Source organism: Labrus mixtus, chromosome 12, assembly GCF_963584025.1.
Source record: "Labrus mixtus chromosome 12, fLabMix1.1, whole genome shotgun sequence".
Taxonomy (NCBI): domain Eukaryota; kingdom Metazoa; phylum Chordata; class Actinopteri; order Labriformes; family Labridae; genus Labrus; species Labrus mixtus.
This window is the reverse complement of record NC_083623.1, coordinates 17,757,918-17,777,822: the sequence shown is the minus strand read 5'-3', so window position 1 is coordinate 17,777,822 and position 19,905 is coordinate 17,757,918. Positions and strand designations below refer to the sequence as shown.

The 19,905-nt window shown below is 39.0% G+C and overlaps 2 protein-coding genes across 3 annotated transcripts; both read right to left on the bottom strand.

The window, feature by feature from the left end:
* Positions 1 to 43: 43 nt before the first annotated feature.
* LOC132985195 (vascular endothelial growth factor A-like) lies at positions 44 to 6,874 on the bottom strand. 2 transcript variants are annotated; one of them, XM_061052439.1, is made up of 7 exons: positions 6,714 to 6,874; positions 4,344 to 4,377; positions 4,059 to 4,255; positions 3,860 to 3,936; positions 3,750 to 3,779; positions 3,605 to 3,673; positions 44 to 671 (listed from the first exon to the last, which is right to left on the bottom strand). In XM_061052439.1, the coding sequence occupies exons 1-7, from the start codon at positions 6,777 to 6,779 to the stop codon at positions 635 to 637; spliced, it is 510 nt and encodes a 169-aa protein (XP_060908422.1). In that variant the 5' UTR covers positions 6,780 to 6,874; the 3' UTR covers positions 44 to 634. The 2 variants fall into 2 exon arrangements, with proteins under 2 accessions (XP_060908422.1, XP_060908423.1); XM_061052440.1 differs by having other exon boundaries at positions 3,605 to 3,670; positions 6,714 to 6,873.
* A 3,996-nt stretch (positions 6,875 to 10,870) lies between these two features.
* actr10 (actin related protein 10) lies at positions 10,871 to 19,624 on the bottom strand. The gene is made up of 13 exons (XM_061052403.1): positions 19,413 to 19,624; positions 17,790 to 17,862; positions 17,608 to 17,690; positions 17,384 to 17,492; positions 16,417 to 16,524; positions 16,069 to 16,136; positions 15,851 to 15,930; positions 14,403 to 14,438; positions 13,873 to 13,952; positions 13,659 to 13,732; positions 13,348 to 13,429; positions 11,991 to 12,192; positions 10,871 to 11,657 (listed from the first exon to the last, which is right to left on the bottom strand). Exons 1-13 carry the CDS (start codon positions 19,487 to 19,489, stop codon positions 11,476 to 11,478), a joined length of 1,254 nt encoding a protein of 417 aa, XP_060908386.1. The 5' UTR covers positions 19,490 to 19,624; the 3' UTR covers positions 10,871 to 11,475.
* Between the last annotated feature and the right edge of the window lie 281 nt (positions 19,625 to 19,905).

The following is a 19,905-nucleotide window of genomic DNA, read 5'->3' as shown; positions in this document are numbered from 1 at the left end:
ATTTAAATGGACCCCCAATGCGAATGCAGACAACACAGGGTCCTTTCTTTTTAGCTAATTTTATTTCACACATTTATTTAAGGCAGAGTTAAAGCAAGTAAGACATAAAGTAAAAAATATGTTTTTGTAGCACTAGCACAACAATAAAAACAGGAGTCAGTTTCTTAAAGTCACACTGAATATGAAGGGATGGAGAAGTTCATGGCCTCTCTGTGAGTGTTGTCCGTGGATGATCAGACAGTTTATTCAGGGAACACCTCAGGTTGGATGAATGAATGAAATCCTTTCCTCTGGCAGCTGGCAAGCAAATTACAACGATTATCTCTAAACCTGTTCTAAATCTGCCTGTGTCTGTGTTTAAAACCTCATACAAAAGCAACCTGAATCATATCAAATCTAAATTGACATTGACTTTGGTCCGTTATAAACGACAGTTACAAGCAAGGCTTGATTGTTTGCTTTGTTTTTTCAATCAGAAGACACATGGATGTCACAGACAAGATGGAAATTCTGATGGATAAACAGGATGAGGAAACAAGAAAATGGTCAAAGAAGGAACCAATAAAATCAATCCACAAATGTGATGTCAACTTCTCTAAACATCTCCAAATTAAAGTTACGACTAAAATGTTGCTCAATGAAGATTGATCTTGTTTTGCGGGAACTGGCACCTGAAAATTAAAAAAACAAGCAGTAAAAATCATAATTGGTACAGTGGTTTCTTAATGAAATACACATTTTAACAAGCATTGTTCGATTTACCCAAATGTTTTAGAATATAAAATGTTGTGACATAGCTCTAAGGCAGAAAGGCATTTGGTGTTAATAAGCAAATAATTCATGAGCCCACACACTGCATTTCACTGGTCTTATTGATGGATTTTTTTTTGCCATCACTAGAGAAATTTTAGCTATTCAGCTAAATTGGCCGTATTTTCAGGAAACAGACATTTTTTCAGACCCAAAATTGGACGAATTGGTAATGGAATATCTTTTTTCTTTTTCATTTTAACGAGGCTTTAAGATTGCGTTCCACAGTTCTTAAAACATTTCAACACCAGAAAAACTCTACAAACGATCCTTAGACACTGATTGTAAAGTCATGCTGTTGACTGTCTTTTTTTCATTATGTCAACGTTTTTTGGGAATTAATATTATCTATCTACTATGTAATATTTGACTTGCAGACAAGCTTCCTAATTATTAAGTTTGAAACTATTTCCAAATTGCAAGTGGACACTAGTGTGTCTCTGTGCTACCAATCACCACCCAGATGATAATTATAACACATGGATATATTACAGACCAGGCCTGCAAGGCACAGGTCAAGGGGTCAGTATGGTCATAGGTCCCTACAGAGTCTCTGTGTGTGAGTCTCTTCACACAGTGAAAAGGAAGAATGTCATTCTGATCAGCAGAAGTAAAATCCCCAACATTAACTTTGAGGTTTTTACATGACTGAAGCCACCTTGAAACAATCAAAATGAATGTTTATTTCTGATGGTTTTGAGTAGGAAGTTGTGATCAAACTCAGTTTATGTTCAGTACTGGCATCATACAATTTGATCCCTCTGAATCTCCTGGAAGAAATTAAAAACTCTGCAACTGTGTGGTCCCCTGACCACAAAGGACAGGGTTGAGGGGCTACAAGATAATGGGCCACTGACCCTAAGTAATGGTTTGCAAATAATAAACAAAAGTCACGGTTCAGCATTAACATGGCTCTCGACCAGAATACAGTGAAAACAACATGACCACCCAGGTTATAAAGATGATAAAGTTGTTAAAGGGGGGGAAACCCATAGACCACCACCAAACACAGCCTCCCACAATGACCCGAAGTCCAGTGTATGGCTTTAAGTTGGTTTGATTCTCAGGGTGGAGCTCTTTGCAGCTCTTTTGAGGCTGCTGGATAATTATGTCCCCTCACAAGGACCTCTTACCAGGGGAGATGCTGAAACCTTAAAGCCTTCAAACAGCAGACCTTACTTCATCTTTATGTTCTGTTCCCAAAGAGGGAAACATTTCTGTGCCTAAATGTATCGTTAATACAGACTTGTTTATGAGGTACACTATGTCCTAAAAGAAAACTCACATACAGTATGTTCAATTGTTACATTATGTGTAAGCTCCCCCAATACTGTACTTAACATATGTAATGGAGAACAGCATCCATAGTCCTAATCAAAAATACAATCTCAAATTCACCTGAGGCTAAATTAAGACAGGTCCAACATCTAGTCTTGTAGGTATGATATATACATATATATTACAACATTAACAGTGTAACTTTGCTGAGCTGAGATGGAGGGATACAAACACCATCCAAATGATTTGACTAGCATTGAGCGCTCAGCCACATTTACACATCAAATAAGCTATAAACTACATTTGAGAATGCAAATCTGAACAAAAGGGGGATCGTGGTTTTTATCCTCCACTGCATATACTGTATTTGAATCATTTAAGAAGAGACCTGTCAGGTACGCTGCGGACAGGATCATTTGTTACAGTGCAAATGGCTTCATTATGCACATACAGTAATATAAATGTGATATGAAGCATTGCATTTTCATAAGGATGATGTTCAGGTAAGATTGATTAAAAATGTGTAGATTGCGTGTCTGGATCTTAAAATTCTTCAATCACCCAGATAACCAGTTTCTTTAGACCAACCCTGTCTTGTAATTGGCCACGTCTACATTTCTCCAGTTCATTACACAGGTTTCCTGTTATCAAGTTGTTGTGTTTTCCCAGACAAATTTACAGACCCCAGAGCTTTACTTTTTGTCATATATTCCAAGTTTTATGACTTTGTATTTAATGTCTGTTTACTGTGTCTGTTTTCATGATAAAAACCTTTATATGTGAATTCCAAAGACCAACACAATACCAAAACTCTGCTCATAAAGCCTTTGGATATGACTGTTAAATGATAAGTTGAGATGGCTCTGACCAGCTTGTTTACTGTAATCAGATTCTGCTTTAAAATGATATTTTGGTTTATTCTCAAGGTTTATTTGTCTGTGTTTTTGGAATTTAATCACTTGCAATTTTAGGGCCAAGGTGGATATCTGCTGTTGTTGAACTTACTCTCCAGTTATCTTCAGTGCTGTGCACTCTGGCTGAGTGAGAAGTATACTGATTAGCTTTAATATGGATTCAAATATGTATACAGTGTTTGACGTGACTGTACAAGAAGGAGCTGCCTGCTGCAAATAAGAATGTGACTTTGAAAACACATGAAAGAATTAGGCTTATAAAGAAGTTTACCGCTCTATGTATGAACTCCCGTACACTAGTTGTTTTTCCCTGATATGTGTTTTTTTCACATATTGGCAGTCTTGGGTTAGCTCGGAGCTTGGATCATTTTGCTAAAATTCTCTCTGTGACCTTAAACTGAAACACAAGTTCATGTGCTTCTAGAAGAGTAACACAGCAGAGGATATACAGTGATATGGTTTAATCTCATCCGTCCTTGGTTTTCTGACAGAGTGGGGGAAACAGTGATAAATGTTGCAGTAGATGTCCAAACATTATGAATTAATGCTTGTGTGTGTGTGTTTGTGTTTTGTGTGCCGCAGGGGGGCAATCCATCTCTTACTTGCCACAGCCGTTTGCTGTCTTCTTGTGTTTCCTCCTCCGAGGTCTGTTCTTTATAGACTCAGTGCTGCTGTGGAGGATGAGCAAAGGGCAATGAATAATATTGATGTGTTCATGTCTGATAGATAAAACGTTCACCCACTGACCTTTTATCATTTTGAAGTTTCTGGCGGGCTCTAGAAACAGGGAAAACACAAATAGCCGGCAATTAGCAACAATAAGATGTTAAAAATCTGCCTTTTTTGTGGAAAATTACCTGCATTCACATGTCTGATGCTCCACAAATGTGAGCTCTACATGATGCATAGAGATCATGGGATGAAGCCTCATTACCTGAGAAACCCAAACAAAAGAAAACTGAAATCAAATACATAGAGAGTAAACAGAAGATGCATTCAAACACCTCTCTTTAGACTTTTCTGATTAATCCGTCCTGATAAGAGATCTCACGGCACCTGCAGAGTGATGTTGCGTTCAAGTAAAGCCTGGCACTCCAGGTTTTCATCCCCACAGCAGCCAGCGCATCGCCAAAGTGGGACACAAGCAGGCATGTAGATGTACTCCAACTCTCCAGGGTACTCCTGCTCCACATCCACCAACTGCTCCATGGGCCGACACAAGCTCCTCGCCCACACCTCCTGGAACCTCATCACTGCAAAAAAGTTTCATTATTAGTCTTTAATAATTTGCAAGTGATGGAATTAGAAATTTAGTGTATTATGATCGAGAAAATGTCTTACATTTGGAGTGGCCGTCTTCCGGAGGTTGTGAAATCTGCAGAGAAAACAAATAACTGAAGAAAGATCTCGAACATTTTCGTTTTATAAAAGAAAAAACATCAGTTCCAAACAAAGCTGTAGTGATAAAGCGCCTGCAGTCAATGAGAAATCTGATACAGGTGAGAAATGACTAGAAGCGACTCGGCTATGGTAAGAGCAGGTTCGTTGAACAATTGAAGTGCGCCCTCTAGTGGCAGAGAGGAAGCAGTGCACACACATTGATCCAGTAAAAACAATGATGCAGCATGATGTACCACTGTGCCGCTGTTCACAAATCAGCAAAAAGCAGTAAAATGAGCCAGCCACCAAAATAAAGCCCACTTTATTTCTCAATTTGTTGTAACATTAGAAGGTTTTTTAAAATAAGAGAAAACTCTCAAAGTATGCAAAGAATAACAACAAAGAATAGCTGCTCTTGTCTCATGGGAGGTTTGCGGACAATACAAAGAGAGAAAACAAAGAAGGAACTGGAAAGTGTCATGGCCCATAATTGATTCTTTTGTTCTCACAGCCCAGCAGCCACATTTTTCTTGATTTTTGAAAGCCAAATTGAGCAGAGAGACAAAGTGCAAAGTTGATTTTGGCTCTGCTCTTCTTTTGAATATCAACAATCTCTTTCTGACACCTCAACTCTCTCTGGGAACACTGGCTGTTTAAAGTCAAACACGGGTTTAATTGTGGGATTTTGAATGAGTTTGTGGGGTTTTTAAAAAGTCTGTACTGCTAGATGGCTTTCTGTTGAATCACAGCTTCATTAAAAAGAAAATGGTGTCAGTGTTCAACAAAATAAAACGTCATCAACCTAACCTAGCATCCTGAACAACAAAAAAAGGTTACATGAGCACAAATTCTTTCAAGGCATTTTTCTTTTCAATGTCTGACTCTCATCCACTTTCTCCCGGCCTTCCTCACATCTCTCTCAAAAGGAATTTTTAAATGTCAAGTGGTTGGTTCATTACTTGTCTGACAAATAGGCTTACAGCTTTTCTATTTCACAGCACTAAAAATCCACTGAAGGGAGTCTTCCCCGGGGTGATGGGAGTTGAGAGATATTTTGGAAGCTACATGAAACATCTCATTACGATTTGGTCATTTATCCACTGATTGATGTCGAAGACATTTGGGTTTTAAAAAATTGCATAGAAAATGAATTGTATCTTCCATGAAGGTCATTTATATTCATTTACAAAACACACGTTTCAGAGTGCATCAACATCAATTTAATTCTAGTGTGTTGCATTTACACAATGCAATTATTTTTTGGTTTAAACACTACTTGTGTAGCTTCAATCAATTTATGCAAAACACAGGACAGTCATGTAAATGAAGAAAACGAACTCTGGCAAATAAGAAGAAATACCTTACACAATAGGAGGCTTTAAGCATGTGTATGAGCTGAGTCTGACACATCTCTCATCATCCCTCCTGTAAGAGGGTTTAAGGACTACCTTTATAGATTTTAATGAACACAACAAGTCGGATTTAATATATATATGCTATATGCCGTGCACTCTGCAGTTAGTTACTTTCTGGTTTATATTGCATTAAATGCATCTGTGGTGGTGATAGTGTTACAAAAAGAAGAAGCAGAACCGAAAATATTGTGCGGAGTAATATATACTCATCATAAGCACAGGAGCAGGACCGAGAGTCATCAGGTGTTGTTCAGTGGTAAAAAAAAAAAAAAAAAAAAGACAAAAACAAAGGCACTTGTAGCCTGAGTTTTTCATACAGTGACTCTGCACCATATACTACTATAATAACTGTATTATACCGTCAAAGCTTTGCACAAAATTCGATCTACTTGATCAGTAACATTCAGCAGCTGCATCAGAATCTGTCTGTCTCAGTTAATATCTGTAGACAACATAAATATGACTGTAAGCATGACGGTTCCCAAAACCCTGAATGCAGATAATATCTTCAAGGTAATACACAGCACAGCCAGTCAAAATAGAGATAGTGAGAAAGAAAAGTCTAAGGAGAGGAACAGACGTCTCACAGTGACAGATGTGATTCCTCTTGGCTTCACGTGAAGTTAATAATAAGAGTCACGTTTGTAGCGGTGGACAAAAGGCAACATTCTTCTAATTGGATTAAAAAATGATAAAAAATATCACATAGGCAAAAATTCCCTGTTGGGTTTTTGTGTTAAATGTAGGCTTTGATGAAACATAACTCTAAACCTTTCACTATAAGTAATGATGACGAAACAGACCCTGAAACAGCCATAGCGTAACTTTAGACAGTTTTTAAAAAACAGGTAGCCTAAAGCTTTCTAGTGGGCTAGCAATATTACGAAAATGTGTGTTCTGAATTATGAAAAGTTACCTGCGCAGGTATCCCATGCAGCACTAGAACCAATAAGAGATGTGGGACTCCGATGAAAGTTTGCATGATATTACCTCCCCTGGCCTCCAGTCCGTCAGAATAAAGTGAACACAGAGGCGTCGTGAAGGAGCTCGTGAAGGGGCTCGTGGAGGGTTTTTTTGATTGGCGCGCCTTCTGATGTGCGCGAGGTGGAATGGAGAGCGAGCGCGCGCCAGTCCCTCAGAAAACGCGATTGTCAATAGGAAACTTTGAAGTTTCTGACAAGAATAACACAGAATAGGCAGAAAATAATTATAAATTAATTAAAGTATTTCGACATATGGAAGCAAGTGATATATCGAACTATACTTACGCTAATGGTTCTATGTAATTAGTCGTAATAGATGAAAGCTATGCAGACAGTGATATATGTAGTAATATCTAGATTTAGGCTTTATCCCCCCCCCCCCCCCCCCCCCCCCAGGCCCATGCCCATGCCCATGCCCATGCCCATAGATTTTTGTTCAGTAGCTCATGTTAAAGGGTCAAACTTCATTTTTTGTGTTGCAGCCCAGTTACTAATAGTTTGCAGACCACGCTATTGTGTTTTGGGAATTTCTACAATGTTTCCTGGCAGGAACACTTTGGTATTTATTTATTGGAAACTGTTGGACAACTCTTAATACTTTCTTGAGTTTTGTAATCAGTTAAACATATTTCATAAGTTTTTTCTCCAAGTTTTATTGCGCCTCATCTGCAATTAATCTTACAAACAAGAATAATGCATGGCATTCAGACAATGTGGACATGATTTAATATTCACTGTGCTGAGAAAGTATAAGAAAGTGTTTATCCTGTAATAATAATAATTATAATATCATCAGCGAAAACCTCGTCTCAAGTTTTATCCTTAATTCTTCAGACACAATGAAGAATAATTTGTTGCTTTATGTGCTGAGAAAACTGTCTTCTGAAGCCACATAAAAAAAACACATTCACAAAGCTGAAAGTGTGGCTCTATTTCATGACTCATGAAAGTTGACATTTTGGAGATGCTGTTTTTTTTATAGGACTGTTACTTGTAATAAAATAAATTAAAACAGACAGTTGCCTGGAGCATACAAATAAAGTCAAAACATTTATAAAATGAAATATGCAATGTTTTGTCATTGGGAAGCTGATTCAGAAAACAATGGTCTTTCCGGATATTTCATGGTAATACCATACTGTCTGGCTCGGTAAACCAACAGTCCTACTCCCTGTATCTCAGTTCTACTAATACACATACTCTGGTCCATCTCTGAATCTGGTTCTGTGTTTAACATGTTTGTCTCTTCTTTATTGGTTATGCCCTCAGAATATTGCCTGTTTAGTCTTTGTTCAAACCTAGCAGAGTCAAGATTTTTAACACAGGATGCAGGAACCGGGAGAATCTTTCAGTGGTCAATTACATTCATAATTTTGGCTTGTTTCTGCAAAGTCACTTGTTTACATAAAGTATCTGATATCATTGGTATGTCTGATATAGAGGTTAAAAAACCTGCTGTATACATTTTGCTTTCCTCTTAAACAATATCTGTCTTGTTGTTGATTGTAGATCTCATTTACACTCAATTCTGATCCTGATCGTTTTCCAAAATGACTAACAGGTGCAGTGTTGAGAGTCATGTTTTCTCGGTCAGCAGGGCATGACTGACATGCACTGCGGTGCACCTACATTTATTAGGAGGGCTCAGATGGGTTTTCACAGCCAGTGTGATTTATGGGGTAATTGGTCCGGTGTGTTTTGAAAAACAGCCTCCATGAAGGCGATAACAAAGATGGATGATACCGCTTAATCCATGCAAGTCCACGTACACGGTTTGATATAGGTTTTTGTAATTGATACCCATTTTAGGGGGGACATAAACATGTATAGGGCACCACGCCAGTATATATAATGGACAATAAAATTATAATTTAAGCTCATCCAAAATCATAAATGCTGATACCGCTCTATATAGGGAAACAATATTGGTTTGTCAGAAATATCTGTTAGACTGAGGAACTCAATATTCTGCGCTGTAACAAATGCAAAACGATTGTTCTCAGTAAACCCTTTCAGTTGAAGAAGAGTGTATACACCCAAATCTATCTGAAAAATCTCTTAATCTAATACACAATAGAGATAGTACATAATAATCCCATAAAGTCTGGATTGTATCTGTCAAATCCACCATGAGCACCCAGTAAACATCCAGACAGATTTTATAATATGAACTGTTTTTGACCTCAGCGGCCTTCAAGTGAATAACTCCCCATCACTCCTCAGAGACAGAGTATACCCACTTTTAGGGGCTTTCCCTGGTCCCTCAGAGTCCTAGTCAGATCAGCAGAGGTCAGACGGACAGCTGCTGCTTCCTGTCTCTGGGAACCGCACTGATGCTCCAGTCCCAGTCCCTATTGAGGTGAAATGGGGTTTCCTGCAGCTAGAGCAGGTGCAACTGTAAGGATCTGTATATCCTCAGGTGATTCTATGCTCTTATTTTCTTCTTTTTCTTCCTTCTGGAGCAAAAAGAGGCTCAGTAGATCAAATGGAATCATTAGAGACAGAACTGGAGCTTGATTTGAGCCTGAAAGCCAGAATTATTCAAATTGTACAAATCACCAAATATGGAAAAAAGTTTCCAACAACAATAACAATGGTTTGCCTTCACAGATGGAGACAAAGAGAGGCAAACAGATCCACACATCTCCAAATGTTCTGATGCAGCTTCTTTGGTTCTCCTCCCCCCAGCGTTTCTTCCTATTTTTATGCTTTTTTATCAGAATCCAAACTCCATCTGTTTCCCACACTTCTTGCCAGTCTTGAGACTGCAGGTGCATTGTGGGTAATAAAGCTACTGGTTTCCCAAGCCCCACAGTAGCCTGACAGACAAACTCTTGAGTGTTGAATGTGACCCTAAAGGTCAAACAGATGCAACTCCAGTCTGGGACGCATACACACATACACACAGTGTGTTTGGGGTTTGTTGAGCTAAATAAGGAGATCATCTTTTACATGCTATGAATTTACCAGTTAAAGCAACTGGTTTCACTAATACGACACTTACACATCCTAAGAGACAAATCTCATAAATACAGCTCTAGTATCTATGTTCATACAAGAATCTTAAAAGGGACTTGATTATGTTTACCTGCTCCATAAAGGCCTCACTATCTGCTGCTTATTTCCTGTCATTCTGCTCAGTTGTGTTACTTAAATATCTGTATGTTGTAAAGCTGAATGGAATAATAAATAGGTCAATCTATTGGTTTGGTTATAACATCAGCCAGTTGCTGTTCTCTTCTCTACGTGTTATAGACAAATTCAGAATAAGATAATTAAGAAAGAAAATGAAACACGACAAACCACTCTGATTCTGTGCAAATTTACAGCTCGGGGAATAAGATGGTGCAGTGGTTAGCTCTGTTGCCTCACAGCGAGGAGGTTCCTGATTCGAATCCCCGTCAGACAGGGCCTCTCTGTGTGGAGTTTGCATGTTCTCCCCGTGCATGCGTGGATTCTCTCCGGGTATTCCAAGTTCCTCCCACAGTCCAAATTCATGCTTGTTAAGTTAATTGGTGACTCTAAAATTATTAGAAAATAATAATAACCCAATAACAGCTGGGATCTGCTCTGGAGAATGAGGACGGGGGAACAACAGAGGGGTTTTGAAGGCACCGGTAGAAATAGTCTAGGGGGAAATTTTCACTGCGGGGGTTTATTTTTATCTACAGCTTATTTGAAAACTAGATGTGATACAAATTGAACAAAGTCAGTGTCTTTTGAGTTTGTTACTGGAGGATGTTTGGTCTGTTTCTTTTAGAGCTGTATGAAGAAAAAAATGTTTTGAAACTTCAGAAATAGAAATGGTATTCACACTTCAGGCTGCTGTCTATAAGCTTTAGTTCAGTTGTAGGATAAAAAGATGAATAAAGCTTGTTTTGTTGAAGTCTTAATAATTACTTGTTGCTTTTAAAAGGTACAGAGCAAGATGGCATTTACTTTGGAACTGTTTTAATCATCTACCGCCATCACACCGATAATCTCATTTCTTTTGAGTGATCTGGCTGTGTTCATAACCCTCCCGGGACACTTCCATCCTGCTTAAACATGAAAAGGTGATTATGAGTGGGAATAACTGAGAACACCTGAGCGAGTTTACAGGGCCTTTATTACATCCAAATAATAAATAAGTACTTGTTTTATATGAAAATGGATGTGACATTACAGTTAAACAAAGTGATCTTCACCCTTGATCAGTCATCAGGAGTAATGGTGTATGGTCCAAACTTGAGAAACTTTTTCTCTATTTTTGCTGAGAGAAAGACAACTAAAGTTCGACTTGTTAATAATCTGAATCCTTTCTGCTTTTAGTTTTCCATCAAACCGCCAAAAATAAAATGTATGACAAAGTGGAGTGAGAGTAAACAGTCTGGCTAAAGGAGACTTGAAATGAGACACAAACATGGCTGCATGTAGCACAGAGACTAATCCTTGTAGATGATCAATGATGTCGACTAGGATCCAAATATCTAATTGGTCTGGTGAGGTCAGAAACCAGTTCACCTGATCATCAAACTGTCCAAAGCGTGTGCATACAAAAAGGTAGGTTTGACCACCAGACATGTCAACATCTAGAGCTGTTAGTGTAATCATGAACAACAGTTGTGTGTAGATGTTATTTTTTTTAGATTACGTGAATGTACTTTTATGTTGAGTGAAGTAGATTATATAGTATGGATTATGTTACAGCGTCGTCTACTTCTCTGTGGAGAAAGCTCTCTTCATGAGTGGAGGAGGGGTCTTTCCTGCCTCGTAGAGAGATTCAGGAGGAGGAGAGCTCAGGCAGCACCAGTCAGGGATGCGTCCTGTCTGGTTGTAGTAATCTCGAGACACCGACCTGCTGCCCAGGACGTCTTGCAGCGCACCGAAGATGGCCCCTGGTGAGCAGAGGACGACAGGGCTTTTCAGACAAATACATTTACATAATACACTAAAAACAAGTTCAACAAAGACAGCACAAACACTTAAACACTATATGACAGCTTGAGCAAACAAACTGTTTCTGTGTCTAGTTGTGCTAGCGTATAGAGCTACCTAAGGGAAGAAGTCATGAGATTATATGAGACGCCACAAATAATATTTTGCCTACAAACAGTCAGGCCTTCTCAGCTGGAGAAATATTCAACATCAGCGGCGTTTTCAAAAGTGTACACACTCTGAGATAGCCGTCTCTGTAGTGATAAATAATTCATTAGAACCCCATAGCTGACCTCCGAGCCAGGCGGTGCAGTTGGGCTTGGCAGGTGGAGCGTGTATACGCAGGCTTTTGCTGGCCAGCACGTCGCTGTACTTGGGTTTCTCCACCAGGAGGCGTAACTCAGCCAGCAGGCGGTGCATGAAACCAGGCAGCATGGCGGTCCCTCCGATCACCACTAGGTTCTCAGAGAGCACTTTGCGTGCGTCAATGGGGCACTGAAGGAAGACACAAACACACACACACATGAAACAAATCAGGCCATATGGATTTGAATCCCCCAATAGTGTAACGCATTTCTTTGTTAAATGTCTTTATTTTGACAGTAAGGCATTTCAGAGAACAGCAGTAGGAGAAAAGGTGTGTCAGGATGAACCAGCAGCTCTACCACTACCAGACTGCACTCTCTGGTTTTCAGGATGGCTTCAGAGAGAAAATGTGATGATTTGAAGCAGGCATTACTACAGTGCCTCGTCTCATGTGTAGCTGTATCAATGATGTATCAATGATATATCAGTATCTTTAACACCCGAGCACTGTGCTGCCTAGGTCCAGGATTTATAAGTAATGCTGTTACAGTTAAAGCCTTCTGCCCCTGCTGAGATTAATTAGGCCTTCCTGAGCTGGCTTGATACCCACACGGAAGCTGCTCTGCTTTATGGCCACTGAGTGTTACCATAGCAACAACACCGAGTCAAACTGTATGCTGAGCACCACAGCTATACACCACGGAGAACTAAACATGCTGAAGCATTCCTCGCAACAAAGATATTGTTGTTATTGTTAATAAACCGATATATGAAACGGATGGTACAATGATTTTGGTCAAAATACAATCGAACAACCATTGTTGTTTACCGCTATGTCTACCGACTGTATTTGAGCTACCTTTCAATCTAGCACATCTTAATATTTTGTACGTAGCATGCACATAACTACAAATATATATTTTTTATATATCACAAGATTTGTAATGCTGCTGTACAGGATTGCTGCCGACAAAGTTTTGTTTGGTGTTTCCTTGATACAATGACATCAAAGTGCATGTCTATCTATCTATCTAACCGTCTATCTATCTCTAAGTGTTATCATCAACCGAGGCATGACATCATGGTGTTTAGGGCAAAAGCATGCATATCCTTAGACAAGTGCGATTTCTAAATAAAAACACAGTAAAGACTCAGGACCTTAGGCTGTGTGAAGAATCTCAATTGCTGTCAAGATGTGTTGCTGTCTCTTCAATGAAAGACCTTATTTGTACATTTTAATGTTCATTACCTTCTGGATTTAACTTACGGTTGTTCAACCGTGTTAGCAATTGCAAACAAACCGCACAAACATCATGATATACAGAATGGATGAATTCTCTCTACCTTGACCAGAGCATCAAGTATCAGAGAGGCCACACTCTTCTCTTCGTTGTCCTGTTCAAACAGGATCTCCATCACAGAGTCCCTGGTGAAAAAGAAGACAAACTTCAGACGATCAGCAAGTAAAAAGACAAGCGTACTGATAGATTCTAGGGGGGAAAAAACTAAAGGTTTTTTTACAGATCGACCTTTGTCTCTAAAAAAAAAGACTAGAACACCTTGAAATATATTCAGTTGAAAGACATTCTAGATGGTTAATTAATGCAAAACATGAGAGAATCTGTATTTTTGAACTGCACCATTTGATGAGCTACCTGATTGATCCTTTTACGTGCAGGATTTTCTCCCCATCCAGAGGGTAATCCACATCTGGAGGATGAGCTGGACGCTACAAACACATATTCACAAGAGGGAAGAGGTGAAAATAGATCAGCAGCGATGTGTTACTTAACCCAGACATGTTTAAAGACTGACAGTAACTGCATTGATGATCATGAAGAGCTGTGAATGACCAAACTTTTCGCTCACCTCAGCTGTACCATCCAGGTTAAATTTGGCTTCCTGGATCTTAAGTCCTCTCTGCAGGTCACTGACAAAGCATGTTCGGACTGCAGGAGGTGAAACACATTAAAAAAGCATTCTACTTAACAAATGACAGCAACATTTAAAACTATAATGTAACCTTTGTTAGGTGAATGGATGACTCTTATTTGTCTGTAGGAGTGGATGTGAGTGTGACATATGTCAGTCCTATGATTGAATGGTGACATGTCCAGGATGTAACCCGCTTCTTGCCAAATGACAGCTGATATTGGCTCCAACCGGGCGCTACCCCAATCAGGATAAGTCGTACCGATAAAGGATAGATGGACTGAATTTAACTTATGTTCTGTGTGCAGTTTTCTACCACATATTGACTTTCTTTGCAGCACATACCAAGTGGTAATAAAAATGCCTGATTATACTATTCTAGTGAATAATTACAATGAAAGAAAAAAACACAACCAAATATTTTTTCTTCCTAACAGGAACCAAGTTAGAAATAAAAAAAAACCTACCCTTGATGTCCTCCACAGTCTCCTCTGGGATTGTTCCTGTAAAAACAAATCAATTCAATTTTATTTGTAAAGCACATTTCATACAAATGCAAAGTCCATGTGCTTTACAAAGCTGGCCAACACGTTGCAAGATTACAAAAACACACACAACACAAACACATAAAAAAAATTAACAAATATATTCAAAACACACGAGAAAGCCAAAACACATTTATAAAAAGGACCCTGCACCATCACATACAACACACACACCTGTTCCTACTAACACACACACACACACACACACACACACACACACACACACACACACACACACACACACACACACACACACACACACACACACACACACACACACACACACACACACACACACACACACACACACACACACACACACACACACACACACACACACACACACACACACACACACACACACACACACACACACACACACACACACACACACACACACACACACACACACACACACACACACACACACACACACACACACACACACACACACACACACACTGTAGTCAGTGAGCAGGTCAGAAAGATATTCAGGTGCCATTACGTTTAATGCTTTGAAGACCAGAAGTAATATTTTGAATTCGATTCTGTGCTGAACAGGAAGCCAATGAAGATTTTTTTTTTTAGAATAGGTGTAATGTGTTTTATTTTCTTTGTCCCAGTTAACACTCTGGCTGCTGCATTTTGAATGAGTTGGAGTTCGTTCATTTTTTTTTTTTTTAGGAAGTCCAGCATAGAGGGCATTACAGTAATCTAATCGGCTGGATATGAATGAATGGACCAGTGAAAAATAGACACATACATGAAGTGAAATTACACCTGGTCCATAGACTAGCCTTTTCTCTCATTTGGCGTCAAAATGTATTTGCTGACGAGGCCAAATTAACAAGCTGAGGTCACAGCCAAGGAGAGGAATCACATAAGACTGCTTGTGGAAGACCACAGACAGATCTTGGAAAATAGTTGCAAAGGAAACTTGTTTTGTTGCATATTTTACACAACTGTCAGGGACTCACAAGTCCTGTGTGGACTTCATATTTTGGACACTAATTGTTCTCCCTGGATCATGAGGAGTGTAAAGGGTTAATTAAAAAGACCTCAGTCTGTCTGGGCTTACTGCAGAAATACAGTTCATTTACAAGTGAAGTCAAGTGAGTCAGCCTGCTGCCTGTCTTAATTATTGATGCAGCTGGAGACCTTACAGTTGATTCAGTTTAGTTTCAAGAAGAAAATGTGGCAATACAACTCTAAAATAGACTGTATGCATATGTATAATTCACTCAAATGTCATGCAGGAACATGTTCTTCTTATGAATAGTAAATGCAGCACATGGGTCAAAGCTTCATTTTCTGCTCGCTGCAATCAGCACGCTCTACAAGGAGTTCAAGTTAACACTTTTTCTATTTACCAATGGCAGCTGGTACACTCTGCCCAGTTGTGGTGTCCGTGTCCACGGTGCATTGTTCAACAAGAAGTGCATCTAACTCTCTAAAAAGAAAGAACAGAAACATGCATTTATGGGAGGAAATAGGCATATCTTAAAATGTTCATTTTCCAGGATCTCTGTGAAATAATTTAGTATTGTTCTTGTAACAGCCAGGACTAAATGTGTTAAGAGCTACTTACTTATGGATTGCTTTTCCACCTAAAGGCAAAGCTTCCCAAGCTGGCAGTATAGGAGTGCACTCATAAACCTGATTTCACAGTTAAGGTGGTAAGACAAGTTTACACACAATCACACAAACGTTCTTTCTGTAATTACATAATCAGAAATGTCACAGAGCAATAGAAGAGTGATGAGTTCAAAAGAAGACAGTCATTGTTTTGCTCTCACTCTATTGAACTAAAGGCTAAAAAAAAAAAAAATCTATCCTCTCAACTAATGCTCACAGAGAAAGCAAACATATCAGTTTCATACACTGTTAGATGATTTCCTTAAGGCTTAAAGACTTCATCATCACATGGGAAAGATACAGGTAACACCAGCGTCTCTGTGTGTCCACAGTCCATCACCAGAGCAGAGTTGATTCCCAACGTCATGATGGCCATGAGATGACTCGGGGCGAACAGCACAGAGGGAACCTGGAAAACACCATCAACACTCGTAAATAAACTAGTAACACATTGTAGATAATACTTAAGTTGTGTTTAGAGAATGTGTGAGAGTTTGAATAAAAGGCATTTATAAATGTGTGTAGAAATATGTTACAGGCATGCTCCCTATTAAGCTTTTTTACAAACTTGTGTTGCAGCTTAAATTAACCCTTGGTTGGCACTTACAGATCGCCAGCTGAAGGCGAGATTCTTATCCCCCCTGTTACAACTTGCATACCATGTAATGCACAGATGCAGAATGGTGGGGTGAATCTGTTACACTTCTTTTTCCACCATTGGATGTAGTAGCAGAGGCGTAACGGGGGGAGGACCATAGGGATGTGTAAGGAGAGCGGAGGAGCAACATCTGGAGATGTGCATAGACAGCAGTGCTAGTTTATAATGCACTGAGACTCTTACCAAAATAAGAGATAAGGACAGCTCTGTGCATGTCAGAATGTTTTTAATTCTGGTTAAATGTTTGATGCATGTACACACACGTCATAATTGGATCGTTGTATTTAGCGTCCATGTAATCAGTGAAGTTGAAATCCTGAAATCAGAATCATATTGATTGGATAGTTCATGTCTGATGAAGGGCGAGGGCCTAAAATGTTACATGTGGTGATAATTCCCGTTAAATGTTAATTGGAGCGGCTTCTGGTGTGCAGACTTTGTCTTCCCCTGTCTTTTTTGTCCATGACCCAGTGCTCAAATATTTGGGTGTGTGTGCTGTTTGATATTTTTATAAAAGAACTGTTGCACATGTAAACATAGCTACTGTTAGGGATGTAATGAGTCGAGGAATCGCAGTCTGTAAATGGGTACTACTGATGCACTTTTATACCTCAAACTGTTTGAAGAAAACTTTGGTGAGCGTCTCTCTGAAGTGAGACGGGCAGAGGATGGACTCGATGATGACCACTCTTCTGTCTCGAGGGTTCACTAGCAGGTGCCTGAATGAGAGGAACAGGAAGACAAAACGCATGTGATGAGACCGCTCCTCTTTCTGACACACGAGCTGTTGCTACAAACTTCTTGACAATAAGAACTCAAGCAGTGAAGTCTCACCTGAAGTACAGCAAATGGATGAACTCTTTGAGGATGACATAAAGTTCTTCTGTGTTGATGTTGTACTGAACCACTTTGGTGGCCTAAAAGTGAGACATCACATCCATAATCAACATCTATTATTCAACACACAAACTTCTTCTTCAGATGAGCACACTCTGCAGAGCACAGTGGTGTCTCACCTGTTGCTGTCCCGGTTTCCGGATCTCGCTCGGAATTATGAACCTGGGCCCAGTTTCCCCTGCAAAGCCGCATCTGCAATGACAGGAAACAGCAGGCTAAGTATGAGGTGGACAGTACATTTCATTTATTTACAACGTTTTTCAAAATAAAAAAATACATGCAAACAAAGCGAACAACAATGAGAGCAAACTTTCTGTAGTGGTTCGATTTTTCTTTTTCTTTTTTTTTTGTTTGAAAAAGGGTGTAGGATGAAGTGAACAAAACATATCCAGTCCTACTCCTTTTTCTTGTTATCTTTATTAGTTTACCGCAGGCACCAAGTTAAAGACTACAGATAACTAGCTAAGTAACAAACGCAACAACAAATATAATATATTGCACTCATTATTTTGGAGACGTACAGACCTCACAAAGGACATTGTTCCATTTTACTCATTGATTCTTCAGTTTGATATCTGTTAAAGTGAATCTGTGTTTGACATGTTTTCATTTCTTCACTACAGCTGTTCCATAATTTAACCACCTGACTTTCACGTTGGTCCTCACTGCTTGTTTTTTTTTAACATGAATATTCCTCTGGGATTTTCCCTCAGCCGAGAAAACCCTTTGGATGATGTGCAGCAACTGATGATTTCTTACTCCGTTCATGATTTGGATAGTTTTGAAGTCAACCAGGTCTTTTAACTTCAGTGATTTCGTACAAAATTTTATAAATGATTGTTTACAAATATCACAAAGAGGAGGAATGCAATCAATATATATATATTTTTAATTAGACATACACTTTAATATAAGTAATACTAGGCAACATTTGGTTGTGTGCAAGAAGAAACCCCTTGCAGTTCTGTATGAAATGATGTGGAAGAGTAGACAAAGACGTGATTATTAAAAGATAAGAGCGCACTCCTCTTCATCTTCATGTGACTTCTTGCCTCAGGCTTGTGTTTCTTCTTTAATACCCAAGTCCATTCTCAGCTAGATGGCTAACATTAAGTTGCATGAAGACATCACAGGATATAAAGAATGGTTTCATATGATGAGATATGTAAGGTTTGGTGATAGGTGACTTTTGGTGTCTGACAGCTTTCAGATTAGCAGGTGCTTAGTTACAACTATTTAGGTCACTGCAGCCAAATGTTCATCTCACAACAAACAAACAAACACCATCATCGTGTGAGCTGATGAAAATCATTTAAATATAATGTTAAGTTGATCTTTTACATCGAGATCAACATTATTCATTATCAAACACTGTCATAACAAACGTATTGTTTGTCTTTGTAGGCAACTCAAACACAAACGATCTGCTCTGGGGCTCATTTCTAAAATAATGTGAACTGTGTGGTCTTTAAAGGAGCTTCATGGAGGAATGCAGATCGTTTTAATGCTCATGAATTCACAAGTTGTTTCATTAACTGGATTTGAGCTCTTTAATGGAATTAGCCGATGGTAGCTAACAAGTGTGGTGAGCACACATAGAGACATTTTTAACACATGTCGGTGTGTGTGTGAAGCTCAACCTGCGTCTGAAATGTTAAAGGTTCATTTAAGCTTCATATCTAGATATAAAAATACATGAGCATGTGATGCTAACCAGATGTGTGCTAACCACTGACACTCACTTTGTGTATGCTGCTCCGAGGTCAATGACGATCGCAGTCTTCTCTCCTCCACTGCCCAACCCATCAAATAAGGGCATTTTAATAAGTCTACTACTAATTATTGTTCGTATTTATCCTTGGAAGTAGCAACTTTGCATCGTAGGATCGCATCAAAAAGATAAAAGAAAAGCTGTTGTCTTCCTGTTGGGTTGGGTTGGGTCCCTTGAAACGTAATGACGTCACATGCGTTTGCCTGATCAAAAATGCTCAACTAAAATCGTCGATTGCAATTTTCCTTTAGACAAACTAACAAATGATAAATATTTTGCTCATTATGACCACACTTTTGTACACACAAGGCTGAATTGATAAAGACTCCAACAACTTTCTCCTGTTACTATAACGAAATCAAACTCCAAATGGGCCAAAGATCTATTTGAATCACATTATACTTTTTGTTGTTGTTTTGTTTGTGTTTATTTATTTTCACCATACACAATCAGATTTAGTCTTT

Coding starts and splice junctions, on each gene's coding strand:
- LOC132985195 (XM_061052439.1), bottom strand. CDS start 6,779: ATGCAAACTTTCATCGGAGTCCCACATCTCTTATTGGTTCTAGTGCTG. Junction 4,378..6,713: donor TGCATGGGATACCTGCGCAG/GTAACTTTTCAT, acceptor TTTTCTCTGCAG/ATTTCACAACCTCCGGAAGA. Junction 672..3,604: donor ACAGCAAACGGCTGTGGCAA/GTAAGAGATGGA, acceptor TTTAATTTTCAG/GTGCCAGTTCCCGCAAAACA.
- actr10 (XM_061052403.1), bottom strand. CDS start 19,489: ATGCCCTTATTTGATGGGTTGGGCAGTGGAGGAGAGAAGACTGCGATC. Junction 13,953..14,402: donor GACTGTGGAGGACATCAAGG/GTAGGTTTTTTT, acceptor CACCTCCTGCAG/TCCGAACATGCTTTGTCAGT. Junction 12,193..13,347: donor TACTTGATGCTCTGGTCAAG/GTAGAGAGAATT, acceptor GTCTTCCTTCAG/TGCCCCATTGACGCACGCAA.